Source organism: Setaria viridis, chromosome 6 (genome assembly GCF_005286985.2).
Source record: "Setaria viridis chromosome 6, Setaria_viridis_v4.0, whole genome shotgun sequence".
Lineage (NCBI taxonomy): Eukaryota > Viridiplantae > Streptophyta > Magnoliopsida > Poales > Poaceae > Setaria > Setaria viridis.
The window spans coordinates 29,108,593-29,132,731 of record NC_048268.2 but is presented as its reverse complement, the minus strand read 5'-3'; the positions used below and the strand labels follow the sequence as shown (position 1 = coordinate 29,132,731).

Genomic DNA, 24,139 nt, shown 5'->3' with positions numbered 1-24,139 from the left:
ATTGTAGTACCACTCTGACGTCTTAACTCAATCTGTGTTAGATATCCACAAAACTTGTTTACACATTTTTATATGGTCTCTCACAGGTGCATGAGAGAATTTATGGTACGCTTTGAGGGGCACGTCTCGTGTTCATGGAAGTACTCATAGATACGAGACCAATACTTACCACATTTTTGATCTTTGCCTACGACCAGATCCAAGCTTACATTCAGCCACCCTGAAACTAAAACCTCATCTTCATAGTCACTGAAATTCTTGGTCACTGAAATTCTTTGATCTCTTATGATTTGGCCTTGCAGAGGGGGCTGCTAGACTGACTTGCATTGCTTGTGATTGTTGGTCAGCATATGTGTTGTTACAATTATCAAAATTCCTTACATTGGTTTCATCCATCATCACGTTGGAAAAATATCCATTTTCTGCAAGAATTTAACCATTGAGAAGTTTTCTACATGTTAATTTACAATTATTTTGCATATGCTTCCAGCTTCTAGAATGCTTTACACAAGCCATTTCAGCTGTTGCTTCTCTCTGCCGATTGTTAGTAACTACAAAATTACTACGTTCAGTTTTTCATGCGTGAACAGAAGCTAGCTAGTGAACCTGTTGCATCTGTGCCACTGAATGGCTACTAAGTCAGTAACAATTCATAGGATCATAGTCCTATCGAGCAAGAGGCTAGTCTTGTTTGAATCTTGTCAAGGATGCTACCAGCAAGCTTTCAGATTGTTCCTGTTCTCAAAGCTGCTATGCAGCAAGCCTCCAGTTACATGTTACAGAATTTTTCTCTGAAAGCTACAACACCACAAATCACACTTCTCTTAGTTTAAGAATAAGTTTTCACGTAATAAGAACCAAACTAATTCTGATAAATAGGTCCAAGGTTGCTCTAATATCACAGAAAATTGAAATGAAGAGCTTATGATCACAGAGAATTGAAATGAAGAGCTTATGATTCATACCATTCACAAATAAGTTGCCGTTGGCCACTTGTTCAAAGGCAGCATAGGGGTCGCCAGATGGGTACGGCACCACCGATACGGAATCCAAATCGTCGCCGGCAAGAGCTGCCATCGGAGGACCACCGGCAGGTCGAGGTCGTCTTTACTAGAAGAAAAGGAAATTCACCAGTATAATGCTTCTCAAGATAACTAGGTGTTGGAGTATAAGTGAATTGTCCATCTCTCCTCATCAGTTTAACCTTTTGAGTTGAACTGGTTGGTGCATGCAACTCAATATGGTATCAAAGCCAGAGGTCTCAAGTTCGAATCCTGACGGGCGCGATTAAATAAAATAATTGCAACCCACTCCAATCTCTACGTATGTAGCATGAGGGAGCCTCTCTCCTCATTAACTTAAGCTTTTGGGTTAAACTGGTTGGTGCATGCAACTCAAGGAAATCTGCCAGACTAAAATACTTTGAAATTCTAACAGGGGACTTGGCATTTTTTAAGAATAGCCTGAATAGGATTTTGTCAGGAAGCTCATTCGAGCAAATATAAGCTTAGCATTCTGCTATAAACTAACCCTGTTCTGAACATGCACATCAGCTCTCATTTCACTTCTGTAGGATATACACATTACTGCAGCATGATTTCCGAAGTTTTTAATAAGAACCAATAAACAAATTACTGCAGCATGATTTGCGACGTTTTTAATAAGAACCAATAAGAGGACACAGGAAAAAGCAGCAGCAATATCAGTCAGTAAGTGGATACCTGAGTGGGAAAAAAACACCACAGTTCAGATCACTGACCGGCACCAAACATCAATTTGAGGGTTACAGGCCCACACCAACTATGTCGCCCGTAAGGTGTTAAACGCCATGCTGCTGTAGTGACCAATAACTAACCACTATTATACCAGCAAATTAGCCATATCAATGTATCATCCCAAGAAGAAGGAATGTAATGCATTGAAAGATACCATGCCCTGTTAATCATACATTTCAGCTCTCATTTTGTTTTTCCAGGATACACCAATACACTAATGACAAATATGCACCAACATCCATCCATTCAATACATGCAGCACAACATGACTGAAGATCTGAAAAAGAACCAAAAGGAGGACATCGGAAACGGCGGCAACCAGCAGAGGTATCCATGGAAACATTTTTACGCTAAAGCATTGTGCATCAGTGACCACAACAAAACACTGATATGAAATGTAATTGTCCTACACTCCTACAGCAAGTATGAGCCTGTTAAGCACAGTGCAAATCTGTCAGAGATGCACTCATTTGCACTAACCACTGCACTTGGCAGAAATTGCACGTACAGATATTGCCGTCAGAACTGCCACACTAACTAGTCACGCACACTGCAATCGATCTTGTGCCCTGCGAGAGAGACTATATATGCTCACAACTTGCTGGCTAGCGTGCATCCAAAGGACAAGCTCAAGACAATCTCCTCGATTGCACTATACAAAACGTTATATCCTGCTGCTTTGTTTTATCAGGCTCCCCAGAAATCCGTTACGGAGTTACCAGACACGAGATCAGGAACGTCCCACACCTGCGAGCAGTAGTCCGTCGTCGCCGCCGTGGGCTTCGTGCTCAACTGGCTCCGCCCCTCGCCCCGCCGCCGCCGCACCTCGCCCAGCCTCCCGCGTGCGGCACCTCGCCCAGCCACCGCTGCTGCGCACGCGGGAAAGGGCCGCCCGGGAAGAGTCCGATCGGGGGAAATCCGGCTGCTCGCGCGCAGGAAGGGTCCGATGCAGTGACCGGATCCGTTATGATGTGGCAAATAGATTGGGAAAGTTTCGAGGAGCTGAGTTCCTTTTTCTTTTTTTTTCTCCTTAAATAAGGTATTAGGGTACTATACACATTCTTTTGAAGTTGCTCTAATTCTTTTTTTTTTAACTATTTAGCAGCACGAACATGTCTAAATTGTGTGTATGCATTTACCTTTGAGTTCCTGATCTCGACGAGCCCCACTAACCAAAACACTATCTCGAGAGCATCCTCTAAGTAGGTTGCCACGTTTAAATAACCACATAGGGTACATGGTCCAAGGAGGCACTCCAAATCTAAGACCTCCTGGTACATTAACTTTAAAGTATACGTACCATATTCACCTTAATGAAAATTAGCACAAGAGATCACTTCTACAGTCCTGATTTTTACACATTAACCAAAATTAAAAGTGGATCCCATAATAAAGAAATGTAATTATTTGCCCATAATGCATGCTTGAGATAGTCTCTTTAATAATGACTACCTCGTCTCTCTTTGAAAAATAAGATGAGGTGGATTTTTCGAGGGAAAATTTAGCTAGCATATGTAGCAGAGGCCTACAAGCATCTCCAACAGCATTGGTATATTTGAATACCTAAAACCACTTATAGGTACAGGAGAGAGAAAAATTTAGGTATGCAAAGGAGGCCTTCTCCAATAGTTACTACTTGACCTATTATTTTGCTAAACCTCTCGCTGACGAATGGAGCCCACAAGTCGGTGGATAGCCACTTTCTCTTCTTCCCCGCTCCCTTCTTCCTATCCTCAGCTCGCCCGCCTCCACCTGCCACAGCTCCGGCCGCGCCCCTCCGTTCGACCGTCCCCTGTCACACCTTGCCTCCGCAGGGATCCGTTCGCGCCTGGCCTCCACAGTCAGCGCTGGGTCAAGCTACGACGGCGATAGCCTAGGCACTCAGGCAGGACCGGTAGTGGCCAAGGCCAAATCGAATCAATGGCACATCAAATCGAGCTTGCGAGCATGGCCAGGCTCAAGCTCTCCATCAGCCCCCATCGAATCAAGCTTCTTGATCACCGAATTGAGCTTCTTCATCACCGAATCAGCTTCTTCTTTCTTGCATCGAAGCAGAGTCTGACGAGGGCAGTCAAGGAGGTTAGAGTGCCGTGGTAGCGCTCCGATGGCGGCTACTTCCTAGATGTTAGGGGCGGCAGGAAGGCGAGGCACATGTAGGACGACTCGAGCCGGCAGGGCAAAACCCGCTGCGGTGCAAGGCAAGGCGGAGCAGGAGGTGGGGGCGCATGGTGAGGCGAAGCATCGCACGACTAGGCGACACACAGCCAGGAATTTGCACGGCCACTCGGAGGGTGTTCAGCTGCGGGAATGGCGGCGGTGCAGGGGTGAAGGCATGGACGGTGATGGCGGCGCTAGGGTGAAGGGAAGCAGATGGGTGGAAAGTGTCCAGGGAGACGGTTGGCTTCTCCCGCGTGAGGAAAGAAGAAATAGCAATCAAGAGTTGGATTAACCTAAAAGTTTTAAGTATAGCAATCCACATAGGTCATATGTTGGAGCTGATTTTTAGTGGTTTTTAGGTATTATGGCAGTTTTTAGTATGACAATTCATTATACTAAATCTAATGGAGATGTTCTAACGATGCTCGGCGTGCCTAGCCGTAGGTACCAAACCCACAACTGTCATGTGATCTGGGCCGCTCATCCGGACAATAGATGGACGACATTGCGTGCGGGGGCACCGCAACCTGATCTCCGATCGGGATCCTGGTCCACCCACAGAACACGACGCTTATGGCCTTGTGCGCTCGTGGCAATCGCATGCGTCAATGAAAAAAGAGCAACATTTCCTCTCTTCCCTGCTCTCGCGTCCAAACTTCAAAGGGAAAATTGGTTACTTAACATCGAAACATCGTGACTTCTATAAAATCCCACTAGCCCCGTAAATACCACATAAAATACCACTAAAAAACTTTAGCCCCGTAAATACCACTGAAAGGTGCAGACGTTAACTGAAACTCGCACTCGGTCCCGTAAAATACCACTGAAGGGTGCAGACGTTATCTGAAACTCGCACTCCGTCCCATTTTTTCACCGAAAACTTAGAAGGTGTTTGGATCCCCGGGTTAAATTTTAGCCCCTGTCACATCGAATATTTGATACTAATTAGGAGTATTAAACATAGGCTAATTACAAAACTAATTTCACAACCTCTAGGCTAAATCGCAAGAGAATCTATTAAGCCTAATTAGTCCATGATTTGACAATATGGTGCTACAGTAAACATTCGCTAATGGTGGATTAATTAGCCTGAATAGATTCATCTCGCGATTTAGCCTAGGGGTTCTGCAATTAGTTTTGTAATTAGCTCATGTTTAGTCCTTCTAATTAGCATCCGAATATCCGATGTGACACGGACTAAACTTTAGCTCCAGGATCCAAACACACCCTTATTTCACTTTTCAGCATATAACGAGAACGGGAATGACCTTGCTACCCTTGGCTTGAGGATAAAAGAAAATCAAGTCCAGGCATTCCTATCCACGCCTCCCCCGCTCGCCCGCCTCCCCGCTCTGCCCCCTCTGCGAGCACCCGACCTCCTCCACCTCCCTGTCTGCGCCCGCGTTGGCTAGCGCGTCCCCCGCGAGGCCGCTGCTGATGCGGAGGACCGCCGGGCCACCCAAGGCGCCCCCCGTGGTGGTGCGCGAGGAGATCGGCAATGAGGCCGCGGCGCTACGCGAGGCACTGGCCCGGCAGCAGGCCGCGTTCGGGGACCTGTAGGTGGAGCTCGACGCCGAGCGCGGCGCCGTGGCCGACACGACCAGCGAGGCCATGACCATGATCCTCCGCCTGTAGCACAAGAAGGCCGAGGCCATGATGGAGGCATGCCAATTCCGCCGCTACGCCAAGGAGAAGATGGCCCATGACGTTGCCGAGCTCGCCGCCCTCGAGAAGGCGCTCGCCAAGCGTGACGCAGCGGTGCTCGCGCTCCAGGTCGAGCGCCCGATGCCGTGCTACCGATGCCGCCGTCGAGGGCGTCCACTCGCGCTGCCCTGGAGCCGCCACGCTGTGGCACCCGCTGTCGTCATCCGCCGGCGGCAGATACTACCCGCCGCTGCGGTGCTGCATAGACCACCCGTGCACCGCGTCGGAGGTGGATGCCTTCGAGACCCCACACAACCAGCTCACCCGCCTCACCCATCGCGTCCACCTCCTCGAGCGCGGCGCCACGCCTATGGCCTCCACCACCACACCCATCATTCGCGTTGCGCCGGGCTCCACCTCACCGGTTTGGGGTATTTTTGTCCAAGTTAACAGAGCTGATGTTGAAATCTGAGATCTGCACCTTTCAGTGATATTTTACGAGATCGATGTCTTTCAGTGATATTTTACGGAAGTCGCGATCTTTCAATGCTACGGGGGCGTTTGGTTTCTCGAGCTAAAGTTTAGTCCGTGTCACATCGAATATTTGGAGACTAATTAGGAGAACTAAATATAAATTAATTATAAAACTAATTGCACATGTAGAGGCTAAACGACAAGACGAATCTATTAAGCCTAATTAATCCATCATTAGCAAATGTTTACTGTAGCAACACATTGTCAAATCATGGACTAATTAGCCTTAATAGATTCGTCTCGCCGTTTAGCCTCCACTTATGTAATAGGTTTTATAAATAGTCTACGTTTAATACTTCTAATTAGTATCTAAACATTCGATGTGACGGGAGCTAAAGTTTAGGGGAGCAACCCAGCACCCCCTGCATAACCAATTTTCCCAACTCCAAACCCCCCAAAACCCATCCATGGAACTCGCCGACCAAACCGTCGCCGCGGCCCGCGTGGACGGCGACCACAGCCTCCCCGGCGCTTCTTCGCACGGTGAGACATCCAGTTATTCGCTGTTGTTCCCGCTATGTTCTCTGGATTGTTGCGATTCCTCTTTGTGCGGTTCTGCTCTCTTAGAGTCTACGAAATGGGTGGATTTCATTGTTTTGTCGGTTCAATTTGGGCAAAATTGAGCTCCTACTCCTGGCACAATTGTGCATTGTTCAATCAATAGGGTATTGGGAAGATATGATGCTTGGTTGGCTTGAGATTTGGTGATCAATTACGCACTATCTGGGCGAAATGCCGTGCGCTAATGGCGGGGGCTTTGTGGATGCAGCGGGGTGGCGGTGAGCGCGCTCCGTCGGGAGCTCCTGAAGGAGAGAATTCGCGAGGAGATCATCACGCGTACGACCGAGCGCCGCAATTCGGAGCCCAAGGTCCGGTGCGAGCATGCTGTTCCCCACCATGGCATATCCACTGCGCGGCAAGCAGATCAGCGCCGCTCCCACATGCCCCTCTCACCAGAACTTCGTTTAGGAGAAGCCAGAGAGACACCCGGAGTGGTGATGTCCAGACGCCTGTTAAAGATCGGCTCAGTGGATGGTATCGGTCTCCGTGGCATGACAGGTCGGCAGGCAACGAGGATTCATCGTCCGGCTGGGTGAGGCTTATCTTACTTGCTCGATCTTATTCTGTGCTTCGATTCCTTCCGTTCTTTATCCAAATTATTAAGAAAATCTGGAAATGCTGCCATATTGAAGATAAGTTTCCAGCTTTGCATCCACTCGCTACATTGCTACAAGTTTTGCCCTCTTGTAAAGTCAAATATGATATCACTAACTGAAAGTCAAATATAGCTGTGTTGTTCGAGGTTAGAACTAGCCATGTCAGCTTATGTAACAGACTCTGAAGCCTTGTGCTGTTGAATCCACTTGAGTATTTGTGCAACCATGTTTGTGTTTAGCATGTTCTGCAGTTAATTTTTCGATCCACCAATCTTATGACTACTACCTTCTAAGCATGACTGCCATTTATTAGTTTCTTGGATTTCAAAAGTATTGAAACTGCTTTAAGCTGACCTATATGAATCATATGCAACATGATGCTTCACCCCTGGTTTCAGCACTATAATTGATCTTAGGTTCTGGGCTTTTAATATGTACACTGAAGTCAGCGCATTGTTTCCCTGTAAATATTTATGTTGTGCTACCCATTAGCGTGCTTAACAAGAAGCATCAATGTAATTTAGCACTAGGGACTAGCAGTTTAGCAATGTGATTTAGCTCTGATGTTTTGGTAACTTGTTGAACATGGGGCCGCATCAATGCATATGGATAAAAACAAATTAATGAGGTAATACTGGCACTGCACTTTGTTTTAGGGATGTTGTGCTTTTTTATGCTGAACATAGTTGCAAATATAGGAGGAAAACCCAAGGTTCTTCTAAGCATAGTAAGTTTTCAGATCCAATAGTTCATCTAGTACAGCACAGCATTTTTATTGGCTTTTTCTTTAGAATGTTTACCTTACAAGGATGTTGCTTCTGTTTCTTCCCTGTTATAAATGCTGCCAGGCTTCTGATTAGAACAGTTCCAGTAATAAAAAGGAAACTAGACAGTTAATTTGATTTCAGTGTGTATCTTATTTATATCTATATGGCGCTGAAAGTTTACTGAATCGTTATCATCTAGTAACCAGAATTGGTCGTTAATGTGTATTTACAAACTTATGTCAGACAGTAATCCCTATTTTTTTTGCGAGGGAGATGGTAACAATTTTTGTTCTGCCATTTTCCTGTGCTAATACTGCAAATTAACTGATCGATCATATTAAAGCAGGCAAGGCCGCCTAAAAAGACATTCTCTGGGGTGAAGAGGAAAGGCACTGCTGAAACTTCAGTTGCAGGGAATGAAAACTCATTTGGTAATTGGAGTTGTGCTCTCTGCCATGTGAATTTATGCAGTGAATTCTCTTTCATGGAGCATTGTGCTGGCCCCTTGCACTAATCAACTCTAGCATACATGGAATGGACAAAACAAACTACTAGGCTGAAGAGGATAGTAACAGCAGAGTCTTACCCTCGTCTGCAGCACAATCCAAATTCCAACAGCATGGAGTTGCAGCATATGCCAAGTTAGGTGTTCAAGCGAGTCAGAGCTAAAGAACCATCTGAATGGTAGGATGGGAGGCGCCAAGAGAATGCAGAAGCTTTATGGAGGGAAAGCAGGGAAATTGGAGGGAAGAGCTGGCTCCAGGAAGCTAAGTTGTCGCAGCCTATTTACAAGAACCAAAGACACGCAACAAGATGGAATTGTAGCATCTGCAAGGCTAGCGGTGCATCTGAGTTTGACCAGGAGAACCACCTCCGAGGCCAAAGGCACCAGCAGAATGTAAAAGCTCGGTTCTTATGAGGCAACGGGACAACTGTGGCCTCAGCCTCACATCTTGGTAGGAAGAAACACCTGGAAGTAAACAGTGCACACAACTGAGTTGCTGACTTGCTGCCATAGTTGCTAAAGATGATTTTGCAATTTGAGGCGCGTGCTTGTAACTGAAGTAAAACCTGAAATGACTCCAAGTCCAATATGCTCGCAGATCTCCTGACATTTTGAGATTGAACCGCAGGATTCTTTTGCAGCTGAATGCTGCTATGATCTTTTCTTTGTAGGCTTCGTTGCTAGATACTGAGAGCTGTTACTCTTTTAGTACTAGTTCATGGGAATTGGGAAGAGGTACACAATACTAGGCTATACTAGTGTTCGAAAAAGACTAGTATACAAACATCAAGATTAATTGTATACTACTGAAACCTTCACATATGGTATGGCTAGTATACATAAGTAGTATAGGTAGTATAAGGGTATTATGGTAAAAAACATAAATAACATCACTAAAAAATTATTTTTGACACTAGCATAAAGTTGAAAAGGTCATTCCATTTGAAAATATCACTTTTCACGTGTAGTAATTACTAAATCGTTCATAACTATGAATAGTTAGATCTTATATCTAACTTATATATACTTATATACTACTAAGTAGTAGTATTGTGTACCAAAAGAGCTCATTGGGAAAGCTGTTACTCTTTTAGTACTGCCTATGGGAAATGCAACGCATGTTTTTTCCCCTTTATTCGCAGGTCTAGTTCTTCAGTTCCGTTTGCTGGAATTATGTTTTGCCTTGAAACCTGTAGGCTGTAGTGTCCTATTTTTACTCTTTTGGTCAGTGATGCAGGTCAGCATACTTTATTATAGGAAGAAAAAAATGATGTTATCTTATTTTATTTCCGGCAGCATGTCAGGCCATTGTGTTTCGTTTCGTGGAAGGGGCCCTTTAGATCGGTTTCTTGAACTGATTATCTGCGAATTTAAAAAGAAAGGGAGAAATAAACCCTGTAGGTTGAGTTAACTTGAATGAAAATCATCTAGGAATTATTTGATGTGAGTGTGGTTTAGCCTTACAAAATCCAGCCGGTTAAGACTACCCACAGCGTGGGCGGCAGCCGATGCCCGGGAAAGGAGAGAGAGAAGCCCAAGCATCGAGGCTTGCCACTGTGCGATGCGACGCCGAAATCACAGACGAGGCTACAGGGATCATGTAGCATGGGATGAGCCGACCCATCCTATTTTTTTTGGGATCGTCCCAATTTGTGTTTAGTAATCCATGATGGATTCGTCCTAATTTTTTGTTTGGTTGGTGGCACTGTACTACGTGGAATGAGCACCGGCCGCACCGCTTGGGGCGCTCGCCCCTCCGGCCCCAACCCCTGGCCGCGCTACTCGGGGTGCTCGCTCCTCCGACCCCGACCCCTGAGCACCGGCCGCGCCACTTGAGGCGCTCGTCCCGCCGGCCTTGAGCACCGGCCACACCGCCGAAGGACCCCACCCCCGCCGGCCCCGAGCACCAACCGTGCCGCCGAAGGACCCTACCCCCGCCGACCTTGGGCTCAGGCCATGCTGCCGGAGGATCCCGCCCCCGCTCCGGCCCTGGGCACTGGCCGCGCCGCTTGGGGCGCTCGCCCCGCCAGCCCTGAGCTTGGGCCCCTACCGCGCCGCTCGTCCCGCTCGCACTTCCAGTCCCCCGCGCGCCAGTCTCGGGCGAAGACGGAGAAGGACGGCGCGAGATGGTCCGGAAGTGGGATGACCCCGTCTGCTCGTTTTGGCCGGACGGGGTCATCCCGCATCTTCACAGCATATTCTGTTTTTTGGACCGTTCCATCCCTCATGACTTCGAACCAAACACCATCAAATTTGGGATCGTCTCATCTCGTCCCCGGTACCAAACACACCCGTACACGCCTCGATGCTGAGTGAATAAATTAATGTTTCTTCATCTGCATACGTGGCGCGAAGGAAGCTAGGGCAACCAGAATGTATACTGGCAAAGCAGTTCACATAAGTGGGTCAATGGCAGTGGTCAATAATTATTTCCTATCTCACAATGTTGGTAGGAAAAGGAAGAAGTAAAGGTAGGAGATAAAATGGAGAGAAGGAAAGAAAGGAAGAGATAAATGATATTTTATTTTTTATGGGCAGGCCATATGCATTTGTATATCTTTTTACTAAAGATCACTATATGGACCACTTTCATAATGTTGCAGCTAGCTAATTGGAATATTTTAATATTTATGGATTGCTTTTTGAACATATTGTGGATGTCCAAAATGCAATGTTCACCTAAACGCTAAATGGTAGTCGTTCGGTCACTCCTTGAGTAGCGAGTAGGGCGTGTACACATTTTGTAAGATTGTAATAAAATGTATATTTATGCAAATGAAAATTAGAAATTTTGATATTTCATCGGTCTACTCACCGTGTAAAACTGTGTAATCACCGTTTCGCTCAGACTGTTTAGATCGTGCGTTTTTACCGTGCAAACGGTTCGAGTAACGGGAGAGACGTGGTTCCGACTGTTGGGCCACAATTTATGGAGCATTGATGAAGACACTGCATGCTGGTGGCATCGGCATGAGGTGGCATGGTCAGCATTTTTGGCACGCCTGCTGCAACTGCAAATCAACCGTGTGCTGTCAAATAGGTATCGCCGTCATTGAGCATTTCGAGGCCTTGTTTAGTTTCTAATTTGGAAGTTGCAAAATTGACATGTTGCCATAAATATGATACTGTAGCGTTTCGTTTGTATTTGTGAATTATTGTCTAAATATTGACTAATTAGGCTTAAAAGATTCGTCTCGTAAAGTACAACAAAACTGTGCAATTAGTTTTTGATTTCATCTACATTTAGTACTATATGCATGTACCACAAGTTTGATGTGATGGGGAATTTTTTTTTGTATAGTGTTAAAGTTGGGAGTCGAGGGTGAAGTAAGCTAGGCCGAATTCGGAATTCCACCGCGATACTGTTCGAACCTGACCAGCCTGCGGGCTGCGGCTGCGGCTGCGGGGCTCGTGACGATCGCGTGCATCAGTGGAGAAAGTGAGCAGCGACTCATCAGCGAGCGCTGACCACCGGCCACACCAAACCAAACCACCAGGCACCAGAACACTCTCCCCGTCTCCCGTCGCCCCGTCCCGTCATCTCCTACCCTCTCCCGCGGCTAGAGGCCCCCCAAAACCCCACCCCCTACCATGGAGATCGCCCGCCGCGCCGCCGCGACGGACTGCCTGGACGACGCCTACCTCCTCCCCGACCATTCTCCCTCGCACGGTGATGGAACTTGTCCTTTGCCTTCGTTTCCAGTTTGCGCGACTGCTCTAGTCCGCTCTCTCTCTCTCTCTCGGTGTTGCTGTTCCTCTTTTCGATGCCCTAGGGTTTAGAAATCGGTAGCGGATTTCAATCGGTTAAATGTGACGAAATCGAGCGCTTATTTAATTATACGAGCGCAAATTCTATCACTATTTGGAGGATGTCATGCTGATTGGCGAGAAATTTGGTGATCGGAGTCGGACCACATTGTCTGCGCAAAATGCCGTCAGTTGAACACACTAACAGCGGCGGCGTTGGGTATGCAGGCAGAATGTCGGTGGACGCGCTCCGGCGGGAGTTTGTGAAGGAGAGCATCCTCCAGGAGATCATCCTGGCCGAACTGGCCGAGCGGCGGGAGTTGGAGCCCGAGGTGCGGCGCGAGCTCGGGCTGGAGCACGCCGGTCCCCTGTCCCTGGGCACCCGTCCCGGGCTCCAGCTGACCGCGTCGTCCCACCATGACACATCCCCTGTGCGGCAAGGGGCTCAGCTCCACCTCCACATGCCAGTGTTGCCAGAACCTTGCTTGGTGGAGGGTGTGATGACACCCGGAGGCGTGCTGGTGCCCAGAGTCTCTGTTAAGGATCGCATTGATGAATGGTATCGGACTCCATGGAACAAAGGGTTTGCAGACGAGGATATGTTGATTGACTGGGTGAGCTTGTTTTCCTTAAATTTCATCTGTTTGTTATATACACATGTTGAAAATATAGAAATATTGCCATGTTCAACATGGTTTTTCATCCATTTGCTACAACACTGCAAATGCTGTCCTCTTACAAAGGAAATTTTTTTGCACATTAACTGAAAATTGGGTTCACAAGATGGTTTTGCATCCATTTGCTACAACACTGCAAGTGCTGTCCTCTTACAAAGGAAAAATTGTTGCGCGTTAACTGAAAATTGGGTTCACATCATAGTCCCTGTATCTCCCAGGTGTTGATTCTATTCATCATACCAACTTATGAAGGAGGCTTTCAAGCCTTTTGTAGCATTCATTTTGATCTATGCAAACATGTTTGGATTTAGCTTGTCATGCAAGGAAATTTTTCATCCTCCTATCTTGGGACTAGTGGTTAAACATGCCATCGATTTTGCTGTATGCATTTTTAATGTAATGAAAATCCATGAAGTTGACCTTTATCAACCTTATTCCGTGTCATTCATTCATTTACTCTCTGGAATAGGGGCCCTGTTAACACTCTAGGTCTATGGTAGTTATTAGATTTGAGCTTTTAATAGTTGATGCCCCCCCTAATAACGCAGCTTCATGTTTTCAGTGTGATTTTTTCCTTAAATATTAATATTGGGCTACCCATTAGTCTGCTTATTATGGTGCTATTTTGCCTTTTGGCTATGGACTAGCAACACAATCTGTAAATCATGTGAATTTAGCCCTAACACTTTGTTAAAGTGTTGAACTTGGGCCTTCATCAATGCATGGATTATATACAAATACATGGTGTGACATATACTGTTCCTACAGGGTTTTTTGGGGGGGCATGGTGTACTTGTTGATGATCTGCTCCAAAGATAAATAGTCCAGATAGTCTGAAGAATGACCCAGATTTCTTTAACTTTTCTAAGATTCACTGTTTCTTTAGTATTCTCTGAATATAGGCTTGCAAGTATGCTGCCTGCATGTACCTTTTTGTTTCACATGCTGCCTAGGTTCTCATCAGAACAATTTAAATGATAAAGTAAAGACCAGACGGAGTACATTTGATTTTTATATATAATAGTCTATTTATAATATGGAAACTCTAGTCTGGTGGGGTATCACTGAAAGTAGGAGGTATGTATCCTATATGGCACTGAAATTTGATATATCTAGTGCCCAATGAAGGTGGTAAATTGTGTAGCTACAAAGTTTATGTCGAAGATGGTATCCATTTTCCTTTTACCATTGCCATATGCTGTTACTGAAAACTAACTGGTCATTAAGCAGGCTAGGCTGCCTAAGAAGACATTCTCTGGGGTGAAGAGGAAAAGGACTGCTGAAACGTCAACATCAAACAAGAAAAGATCATCTGAGAAATGGATTTGTTCTCTCTGCCACGTGAATACATACAGTGAAGTCTCTTTCGAGGAGCATTGTGCTGGCTACCGGCACCAGTCAAATTTAGCAGAGTTTGAATGGACTAAGGAAGCTGCTGGAGCAAAGAGGATATCAACAGCAGAGGCTAGCATTGGCATGCAGCACAATCCAACTGCATGGAATTGCAGCATTTGCCAAGTTAAGTGTTCAGGCGAGTTGGACCTAAATAATCACCTAAAGGGCAGGAGGCACCAAGAAAATGCAGAAGTTTTATGGGGAGAAAGCAAGGAAAGTGAAGGAAAAAGTGGGTTCAAGGAAGTTGAGCTGTATGAAAAGAAAGAGGTACAGCTTGTTAACATGGACCAAAGACCCACCTCAAGATGGAATTGTAGCATCTGCAAGGCTAACTGTACATCTGAGTCTGACTTGGAGAGCCACCTACGTGGCAGAAGGCACGAGCAGACTGTCAAAGCACAATCCATACAAGGCACCAGGCGACCAGCACGACAGTCAGCCTCACATCTTGGTGGGAAGAACTTGCAGGCAGTGCTCAGTGCATATAATTGGGATGCAGTTGCAAACATAGTTGCTAAAGACGATGTTGCAATTTGAGGCACGTGTAAAGAACTGAAGGATTGAAGTGCATTTCATTCCCTCCAGTCTTGCTGATCTCCTGACATTTTGGGATCAAATTGCAGGAATTTAACTCTTTTGTGGGTAACTACAATGTATATGGTCTGTCGTAACTTGTAGGTATGGTGTTGTTATATTGACAATTACTAGTTTACTGGAAATCAGCTTATATGGCCACGGCCTCCTCTTTTGCATAGTAGGCAATGCCTGGTGGAAGTCCAAGCCTGTTTTTCGTTCATTCACAGGTTCAGTTCTTCAGTTTCTTTTATGGAAAGCATGGCTTACTGCCTTTTATCTGTTGATGTTCTGTTTCATCCTTTTGGCAATATTTGATTCCTGTTAGTGGCTGATGGAACTCGATATCTATGTCACAAATAACAGTAGAAAACTGATATTCCCGATGTGTATAATTCTGCAGACTTTCTGCATGTTTCTTATTTCTTATGCTGTCGTGCAACCGCAATTGATTACAATTGTGTACAAATAGGTTAGTTGCATACACATTTGATTCAATCAATCAAGACGATGTAGAAGGTACTCGACCTCCACTTGTTTAGTCAACGGAATCACTAATTGGTCATACAGTTTATAAACAACCGAAGGGTCAACTTTGAAATTGGTTCCACTGCTGTTGCTGACACCAGTTTCTATTGGTCCATCTGATGTTATGCTTTGGCCAAACACTATGGCCTTCTTCTCTACCCTTCTCTTTACCACATCTTCCTGGGCTTCAGATGTCAATAGTTTCATCAGAGCATCTCTGTCCTGCAATTGGTAAATGGTAAAATGTCAATTGGCTTAAACTCTCGCATATTCAATTGATCACCTGATGCTCTGTAAACTATGTACCTTGGCCTGAATTAAACTGGTGTAGGTCTGCTGGTCACCTCTGAACTTCACTTCTGCCACATACCTGCCATAGTTGATCCTTCTTGAAAGCACCTGCAGCAGGACTTACATTTTCAGAGTACATTCTTGACATTTAACGAATTATACATTTTTTTATGAATCATGAGTATGCAGTGTAAGGTTACTGTTTACCTGAAGACATGCAAGATCTGAATCTACAGTCGAGGCATAGTTGCCATCATCACCATTTTTAGCCAGCAGAGGGAGCAGCTCATTGAAGTACATGCTCCAAATGGCATCATTGACATTGATAAAGGCAGCCGCAGGATACAACTCCTGTGAGTTCAGTGAGATCGTTTCAGAATTGCTTGTTCATGAATCATTTTCTTTCAGCAATGGCAGCTGGATGCTTACGCGTGTGAAGTTGTATGGAGGTGCAAGAGTGAAAGGAACTCTGTAAGCGAAGAATGGAATCTCTTGTAGACTTTGGTACCTTCCGGCCTATGAAAAAGTTCAGCTTCAACTCTGGATTAGTGGAGCATAATTAACACTCACTTCAAGTTTTGGTCACAATTTACGCAATTTTTGTTGCTTGATGCCAACGGCAGTAGCAGTGCAAAGAAAACTTGCCGTTAGAACTTAATGCGTGGTTTACAACATGGTGATCAGAATTCTAAATTCAAATTCTAGTGCAAAAAAGGAAAAAACAATACTACCTCTCATCACAAATATACTTTTATACAAACAATAGCTATGAAAATATATTATATGTTAGGGAATTTTTTATAATATAAATTTAGAAACATCAACCTTATATTGTGAATCTATATTAATTTTAGGTATTGATGTTTCAAGTACTATTTTAAAATTTAAATAGAATGAGTTAGATGTTATGAAAGTATTTCTCATGATAAAGCTACGTAAAGTTTTAGATACTAATAACCAAAGAAAAAAAAGGCAACAACAGACATTAGGTTGGAGCTTCACTTACTGACTTCAGTCAAAACAACAAACATAAAATCGGCTTATATTTGTGACTAGAGGTTTTAAGAAGCTTTCATATTTTATATATTGTATTAATCTGTAAACGAAGATTTTTTTGGCCACTTTTTTACAAAGCACCTCTTTATTCCCCAGATCAAGATTGTTCAAAAAGTTATTGGAAGGGAACGAATTAATTATCATCAGTCAACACCTTCCCCGGAAACGGTAACCTTTGACCAGGATTTTCATACGCCTAAGTCAGCGCATCTTAAACAAAGTCCAGATAATCCAAACAATAATTTAATGGATCGCCGGCCATATGCAGCTACTGACATGCCGACGAACAATTAATCCGCACGAAAAAGAAACGAGCTCGCCAACTGAATTCTTCTTCTTCTTCTTCTCTTCATTGTTAGGAAAAAGGAAAACTGAATTCTACTTCCAAAATGAAGCAAGAACGCGAGTGAATTGTCGATTGAATTGTACCTTGGATTGGACGGCCTCGGACTCGCGGATGAAGAGCTCGGCGAAAGAGGCGTTGAGGTGGCGGCCAGGGCCGGCGCCGTCGCCGAGGTGGATGGGGTCGTAGGCCGGCCGGTTGAGCGGGTACTTTGCCCTCTCGATGAGGCTGAAGACTATGGCGTCCTCCTCCCGCGTCAGGAACTCCCTCACCGTGTCCAGGCTAAGCCCGGCGGACGGCGACACGACGGCCAGCAGCAGCGCCGTGGTGCAGACCATCGCCGTGCAAATCGCGCGCGCAGCCATTGCTGTTGTCTAGAGAGAGGAGCTTGATAGAGACTTTACAGGTGGGAGATGAAGAAGAAGACGAGGGAGATGATTTGGCGGCTCGGGGATTGAGATGCGCTGGGTATTTATTGCTGCCGAAAAGAACGCCACGAGATGGTCAAAGGAGGAAGATGAGCATGAACAGGATGATTCACCAACCAGTTTCCTTGATTAGCGTTGAAGAACGGAAGGATGGTGCAAGCAGCTGCACGGATGAGATGAGAAGTCAGACATCGGCGAATTGCAAGGTCAAATGGTTGCGAAGTTGTGAACAGATGTGGCGTCCTGACATCCGCGCAGCTCGTGACGCTGACAGTGGCCGCAGGTATCGGTTTTTTCTTGACGGTCATAGTCGTTACTCGTTAGGACAGGGAAAAACTTTGCTCTTCCAAATGATCAATTGCAGAGCTTTGTTTGTGCGGTGTGGATGGGTGATGCATGCATCGATCAATCGATGGATCATGGATGATTTCCTTTCCTCTGCATGGTGACATTCTCGTCACCCTCGACCATCGCCATTAAGGATTAAACTACTGAAAAGTATGGCACTTAACCTAATTGGATAAACCAAGATCATCAACTGAAATAGAACTGGCCACGTTCGATTGCATATTGCCATGTGCCTCATCCGCCGCCCTAGATCATCGCATCCGGGCGTCCGTCCTGATCTCTGCGCGAAAGTTAGGTATTGCTTCACTTGCTGGAAAACTGTTGATAATTTCTCTGAAAGATTGACGATGTAGAAAATTTTAACAAGTTCCCTACAGTCGTTGACTGAACAATACTGCCGTTGGTGGAATAAGCAGTGTCCTAGCGTTGACGATACCGTGGATAACTCCATCAACTTTAGAGCAAACAATACTTGACCATGAACTTTTGAATTTGAGATGCTCGCGGACAAGTAAGAAAAAAAAAACACAAAATTATCTACAAGAACCCCAAACGCAAAGAAGCCTAGATGCGAACGAAGCCCACCTTGCTCCGTCGTTCCCATCAAGCGGGCCCGCAACGTAGCACATCACCCAGGAGGCCCATCCCGATCCTCCGCGGCTGCGGCCCAATTTCAGCAGCCCATAAAGTGATGACCGCCCCGTCCGTGCGGGCCTGCTCCACAGCTTGGAAGTAAACATGGGCCTGGATCGTACCAAAAAAACGGCCCAAACCACGCTCTAAACGTGCATTGGGCTACAACATTTTTCAGCCGCCCCACGAGCATTGTTGCTGCTGAACTGAACCCAACCCTTCTTCTACACGATGCAGGATTGCAGGCGGTGGCGACATGAGAGCGAAAGAGACGGCAAAACTAAAGCTCCCTCAGCGAAAGCGAAGGCAGCACACGGGCAGGCGGATTTCAGCGCGCCCCTGCCCTCTGAAACGACGCTTTCCGGGGCCTTTCTTTTCCTACTAATCCTGGTGGTTGGTTGCTGCCTCGCCACTGTTACCATCAACCTTTTTCAGGCAAAGGCAAACCAAGAGGGACAGGAGACGTTAACTGCGCCTGTCTATTGCCAATTTGTGTCGCCTCACTCACCTTTGCTGTGCCTGTGCGCAAAAGCTCAGGTTTTAGTGCATCATCACGCCGACCATCAGGCCTCTAAAAATAACTGGAGGTGGTAGGATCAGGTGTCTGATGACACATTATTCAATGGCTAGCTAGGGGGCTATGTGAGTATGATAGTACTAGAATGTTGTTGGTAGGTGCTCGCTGTTCAGCACAGCGCCAAACGTGCGCACAGGATGGGTTTACGCAAAGGCATGCCGATGACGCCGGTAAGGCCTAGGGGCATGCCGATGACGCCGGTAAGGCCTAGGTCGGTAAGATGGGGAGGGTTATGGCACCCGCAATGGTAACGACGTTCCGCTCTCTGTCCATCTCAGCAATAGCAAGAAGAAAAGGCAATACGTCCAACAGACCAGCTTTAAGCACAATCTCCAACGAAATAAGAAAATACATAACTAGATTAATTACTTCATTCTAATCTAATTTCTCTTTCTTCAAGCTCTCGTCGCTGGATTCTTGAACAGTTGAACCTCCTGGAGAGTACGAGCAGCGAACACACCTTTCTGTCCACTAGATTCTGGCTTGCACCATCGCACCCCATCGCTCCCCTTTCTCTCCACCAGAGCCTGCCCTGCTTGTGCCGCACCTCAACCGAATCGGAAGAAGTTCTTGAAAGCCAAATCGAGCCTGCCGCCGTCCAATCGACGCCACGCTCCGGCGTTCGCAAGCTCCGAAAGCCTCGCCCCTACTCCCCTCTCTACGACCTCTCTACGCCAGCGTCACAACTCCTCCACGCACCGGCATTCGTGAGCTTCTCCGCGCACCGGTGGCAGCATCATGGCCTCCTCTCCTTGATCCCCACGAATGTGCAGCTGTGGTGCAGACCATGGTGGAGCACAGGGCTTGCGCGGCCCCCGTCTCGATCACGCAGGTGGCCCAGCGGCCAAGCCCCCACCTTGACCCGCGCCGGCGACCCGGCGGCCCCACCTCCAACTGCGTCTGTGCTGGTCGCCGTCTCCCCACCTCGCCTCGCAGCGGGCACCGGCGCCCGTGTCCTATGCCGCCTTGCCCTGTGCCGGCTGCGCGGAGGCCGAGCTCCGCTCGCGCCGCCGTGGAGAGCATCTCGCAGGAGCTTGGTCGCGGCACTGGCCATGGCACCCGTCGATCCGTGGCAGAGACCGCCTGCGCCGAGCTCCGCTTAGCTCGCGCTTGCGTTCTCTGGCTCGGCACAGGAAACCACGTAGGTGGGACCCGCGGGCATGGAAAGGCGTGCTACCGAAAGTATTGATCTAGCGACATTTTTTCCCCTCTCCTCTTCTCTCCGACGTACACGCGCTATCGCAAGCCACTACCGGCCCGTTGTGGGTGCCCTTGCCGTGATGCCGATAGTGATCGGGTTGCCCTTACCGTGATGCCGATAGCGATCGGTCATAGGTCACTTGGTAACCAGCGCTCGCGGCGTCACCACAGTTGCGAATGAATCGGAAAGGGTGATAGATGGAAGGACTGAAAGGCTTCCAAGAGAAGAGAGATATAGTGTCCAGACCTGGACATAGCAGGCCACTAACGGCCCGTTGTGGGTGCCCTTACCGTGATGCCGATAGCGATCGGCCACTTGCAGGTCACTTGGTAACCAGGACTCGTGGCGTCACCACAGCTGCGAACAATCGGAGAGGGTGATATATGGAAGGACTGAAAGGCTCCCAAGAGGAGAGATGTAGTGTTCGGACCTAGACATAGCAGGCCACTAACGGCCCGTTGCGGGTACCCTTACCGTGATGCCGATAGCGATCGGCCACTTGTAGGTCACTTGATAATCAGGGTTCACGACGTCACCACAGTTGCGAACGGATTGAAGAGGGTGATAGATGTAAGGATCGAAAGATTCCTGAGAGGAGAGATGTAGTGTTCGGACCTGGACATGGCAGGTCACCTTGCTGAAATTACAGGCAGGCAGGTTCCCGATCGTTTTGTGGTCGTTTCTTTTTCTAGCAACTGTGGACAGGGCTGGGGATGAGTTCAGCTTGCATTCCCCTAAAAGCCTGATCGAGAGAGGTTGGTAGGAGGTAGGGAGCAAATTTAATCTTTGTCTGGGAAACAACCACGCCACGTCTCAAGAGATGAAGATTCTTATTATGGCGTGAAGCTCAAAGGACACCAAGTAGAGAACTCAGTATTAGTCCCGGTATCCCGGGAGGTCTCCCCACACACGCACGTCGCAAGTCACAAGTCACACGATTTTTCACGCAAAATATGCGCGTGCGCGCTGCGTAGGATTCGAACACACGACCTCCAGCCTCGCGCGTAGCTTCCTTGCCATCCCACCTACACAGTACATCTAACTATATAGGGCATGCAATCCTTTTGTATTAACTCGTGAGGACCCTTTTATCTCGATTGGTATTACAAACCGGGATAAAAGGATTCGAGGGATTTAGTCCCCTTTCAGCCACCCCGTTCGGGACCCTTTTATCCCGGTTTGAAACACCAACCAGGATAAAAGACCCCCTTTATCCCGGTTGGTATTACAAACCAGGATAAAAGACCTTCATGTTGGTGAGCTCCCCGCCAGTGACCGAGCTTTAATCCTAGTTGGTGAACCTTTTGTCCTGAGCCAACTTTAAACCAGAATAGAGGGGGCGCACTGTTCAACGCATCAGCATCGCCATGCGAGGATGGCAATCGCTATTGTACGTCCAATTGATTAATACCAATCTATTTGAATAAAAATAAAATGTTGCTTGTGCAACTTATTACTACATGCGAGGATGGCAATTTTTCACTGCTCTCCATGTATAGTTTAGTGATTATGCAACATACATCCTTATGTCACCAAATACTATGGCATCTAGAACTCCCTTATGAATTTCTTCTCTATCAACGAAATAGGTACAATCTTGTACCCATTCGTTCAAAAAAAACTCCCTTATAAACATCAAAATATTTCTGGCACCTAGAAAGAGGAGCTATTTTGAACAATTGTAACTTACCGAAAAATACGGTGGTGGAATCGGAGCCAAAATTTTAGGTCGTCCAACAACAAAAAAGGAAATTCCACCAGTTTCACTACCTCTGATCAGAGATATAAGGTGCATTAGGACATTGACATGGACTCCAATACGACACCTTGACTAGCACAAAATATCTATAAAAATATATTGTCTTAAATAAGTTATATATTATGGAAGTATTTTTATGATGAATCTAGTAATGAATTTTTTGTGTTGTTATAAAAAAATTAGGTTTTATTCATAGTCAAAGGTAGCAAAAAAGTTTTTGACTTGGACATATATTTATGATAGAACCACTCTAAATAATAAAAGATCAATAACTTCTCCCATATAATGTGGAGCTGGCTTCGAAATTTAGCTCTTGCAAGTTTGAAAATAACTTGGTGTGGTGGCTGCCTTGTTGGGCTATTTGGCTCTATCAAATTTTCTTTCGAGAATTACATCTTTATTCAGGGAAAAATTAGAGGCATTGGTTGAGGTTAGATAATGGAGATTGTGGAATTCAAGATTGACATAAACAAAGTGTGCCGAGCATTGAAGATGGTTGCAAGCAATAGCTAATTTTTTTTGTTCCTTGTAGTGGAACATGTGTCCATCTAGGTTTGAGTCTAACTCAACATGAGTGTTCGTATTTTCCTAGATTTTTCTATAAATTAATTGTGATGTTTTTTTAGTTGTAGGTGGCATGCCAATCGACAAGTAAGTTTGTATTGTGCATGAATCTGGTATACAACGAGCGTGCATGCATTGCAATACAAGTGTCCAATCTCCCTTGTGCTCTTTTGTCGTCCAATCACATCGTATTGGTGGTTGAATGCCGACTGAATTCTTTTATCCGGATGCTGCTTTTCCAGAGAAACACCCTCGAATTATTCCGAATCCACTCTCCACTATCGCCTGGCTAATGGTCCCCTCGCTTCAGAAAGGCCGAGAATGTTGTACTCTACCATGATCCTTCAGGAACATGGATCATCCCCATTTGCCCCCGCGGTGAGAGCACCAAAAGCAACGCCCGAATACCCAATGAAGAATGAACACCCCACAAGAACCAACAGCTGGTGATCCGTGCACACCCTTTCCTCACGATGTAGGCACTGTCCAATGCTCCAAACAACAGAACCTGAAGGAGGCCAAAAATGCGTTCTATCTTTTGCCCATCAAAGTAGCTGCAACCTGCAAGCAGTTTATAAACTACAACTGATAAATTCATCGCAATCAAAAAAGGAAAAAGATCCCAATAATGAACAGTAAAGCAATGATAGTACTATGCAATGCCTGCCCTCCACTATATGCCGATCGAGCTACTTTGGACATAGTGGCGGTGTGGAATAAAGGTAGATGTGAGGTGTGTAGGAGTAGCATTCGGCCACATCATCCTTCGGATTGCACACCGGCAGTCATGGCCGTTTCCGATTAGTGGATCACTGACGACGCGTAGCCTTCTTGTCCGGCGACTTTGGTGCCCCCTTTCTGCACTGTCCCTCACGAATCCATGGAAGTGGAGTGCAGCATGCTCTCGGCATCTTGTAGTAGGTGGCGCGCATGAGGTAAAGAGGTTTCTGCTCTCAACCACATCTATCCTCTGTGGTGATCGCCGGCATGGTGCAAACTGATGCAGAGAGACGCCTTGCTCGATCTCTCAAAGTTTCAACTTCATACGGTAGATGATTGGATACGATACAGCAGTGATGTGACGACCGTTCCCAATTCGGTAAGCTCCCTGCTCCAGGCAGGCCATCGTCCAATAATTGGAGCGAAACTGAGCCGCCTCTCATCGCGTACACTGGACAGAGATTTGTCGCGGATCTTTTTGTCGTCCATCCATTCCAAGTTTCCAACGCTTGCTTGGACTAGCATGTTACAACACGTGTGTCGAGATCGTCCGGCCATGCCCCAATCAAGTTTCGTGAACCCTTAATTTTTTAACAAAAACGTTTCTTGAACCTTGACCGAGCGTCTACATGATCTTGCCCGGAGCGTACGTGCAGCCGCCCCCGGGGACCAAACTGATCGATCATCGATGCCGACCCGCGTGCCCTTTGTCGTTTGGGTGCACCAGGGGCGTAGTACAAGCTGGCTTACTTTTCAATGA

General features: G+C 46.5%; 2 protein-coding genes across 2 annotated transcripts; one reads left to right on the top strand and one right to left on the bottom strand.

The window, feature by feature from the left end:
* The first annotated feature begins 12,012 nt into the window (after window positions 1–12,012).
* LOC117862128 (uncharacterized) lies at window positions 12,013–15,216 on the top strand. The gene is made up of 3 exons (XM_034745644.2): window positions 12,013–12,209; window positions 12,515–12,900; window positions 14,194–15,216. The coding sequence occupies exons 1-3, from the start codon at window positions 12,131–12,133 to the stop codon at window positions 14,893–14,895; spliced, it is 1,167 nt and encodes a 388-aa protein (XP_034601535.1). The 5' UTR covers window positions 12,013–12,130; the 3' UTR covers window positions 14,896–15,216.
* A 103-nt stretch (window positions 15,217–15,319) lies between these two features.
* LOC117862129 (chorismate mutase 2, cytosolic) lies at window positions 15,320–17,934 on the bottom strand. Its single transcript, XM_034745645.2, has 5 exons — window positions 17,236–17,934; window positions 16,180–16,266; window positions 15,958–16,101; window positions 15,766–15,858; window positions 15,320–15,681 (listed from the first exon to the last, which is right to left on the bottom strand). Exons 1-5 carry the CDS (start codon window positions 17,512–17,514, stop codon window positions 15,430–15,432), a joined length of 855 nt encoding a protein of 284 aa, XP_034601536.1. The 5' UTR covers window positions 17,515–17,934; the 3' UTR covers window positions 15,320–15,429.
* Window positions 17,935–24,139: the final 6,205 nt, after the last annotated feature.

Coding starts and splice junctions, on each gene's coding strand:
- LOC117862128 (XM_034745644.2), top strand. CDS start 12,131: ATGGAGATCGCCCGCCGCGCCGCCGCGACGGACTGCCTGGACGACGCC. Junction 12,210..12,514: donor CGACCATTCTCCCTCGCACG/GTGATGGAACTT, acceptor TTGGGTATGCAG/GCAGAATGTCGGTGGACGCG. Junction 12,901..14,193: donor AGGATATGTTGATTGACTGG/GTGAGCTTGTTT, acceptor GTCATTAAGCAG/GCTAGGCTGCCTAAGAAGAC.
- LOC117862129 (XM_034745645.2), bottom strand. CDS start 17,514: ATGGCTGCGCGCGCGATTTGCACGGCGATGGTCTGCACCACGGCGCTG. Junction 16,267..17,235: donor CCGAGGCCGTCCAATCCAAG/GTACAATTCAAT, acceptor ACTTTTTCATAG/GCCGGAAGGTACCAAAGTCT. Junction 15,859..15,957: donor CAGATCTTGCATGTCTTCAG/GTAAACAGTAAC, acceptor GTCCTGCTGCAG/GTGCTTTCAAGAAGGATCAA.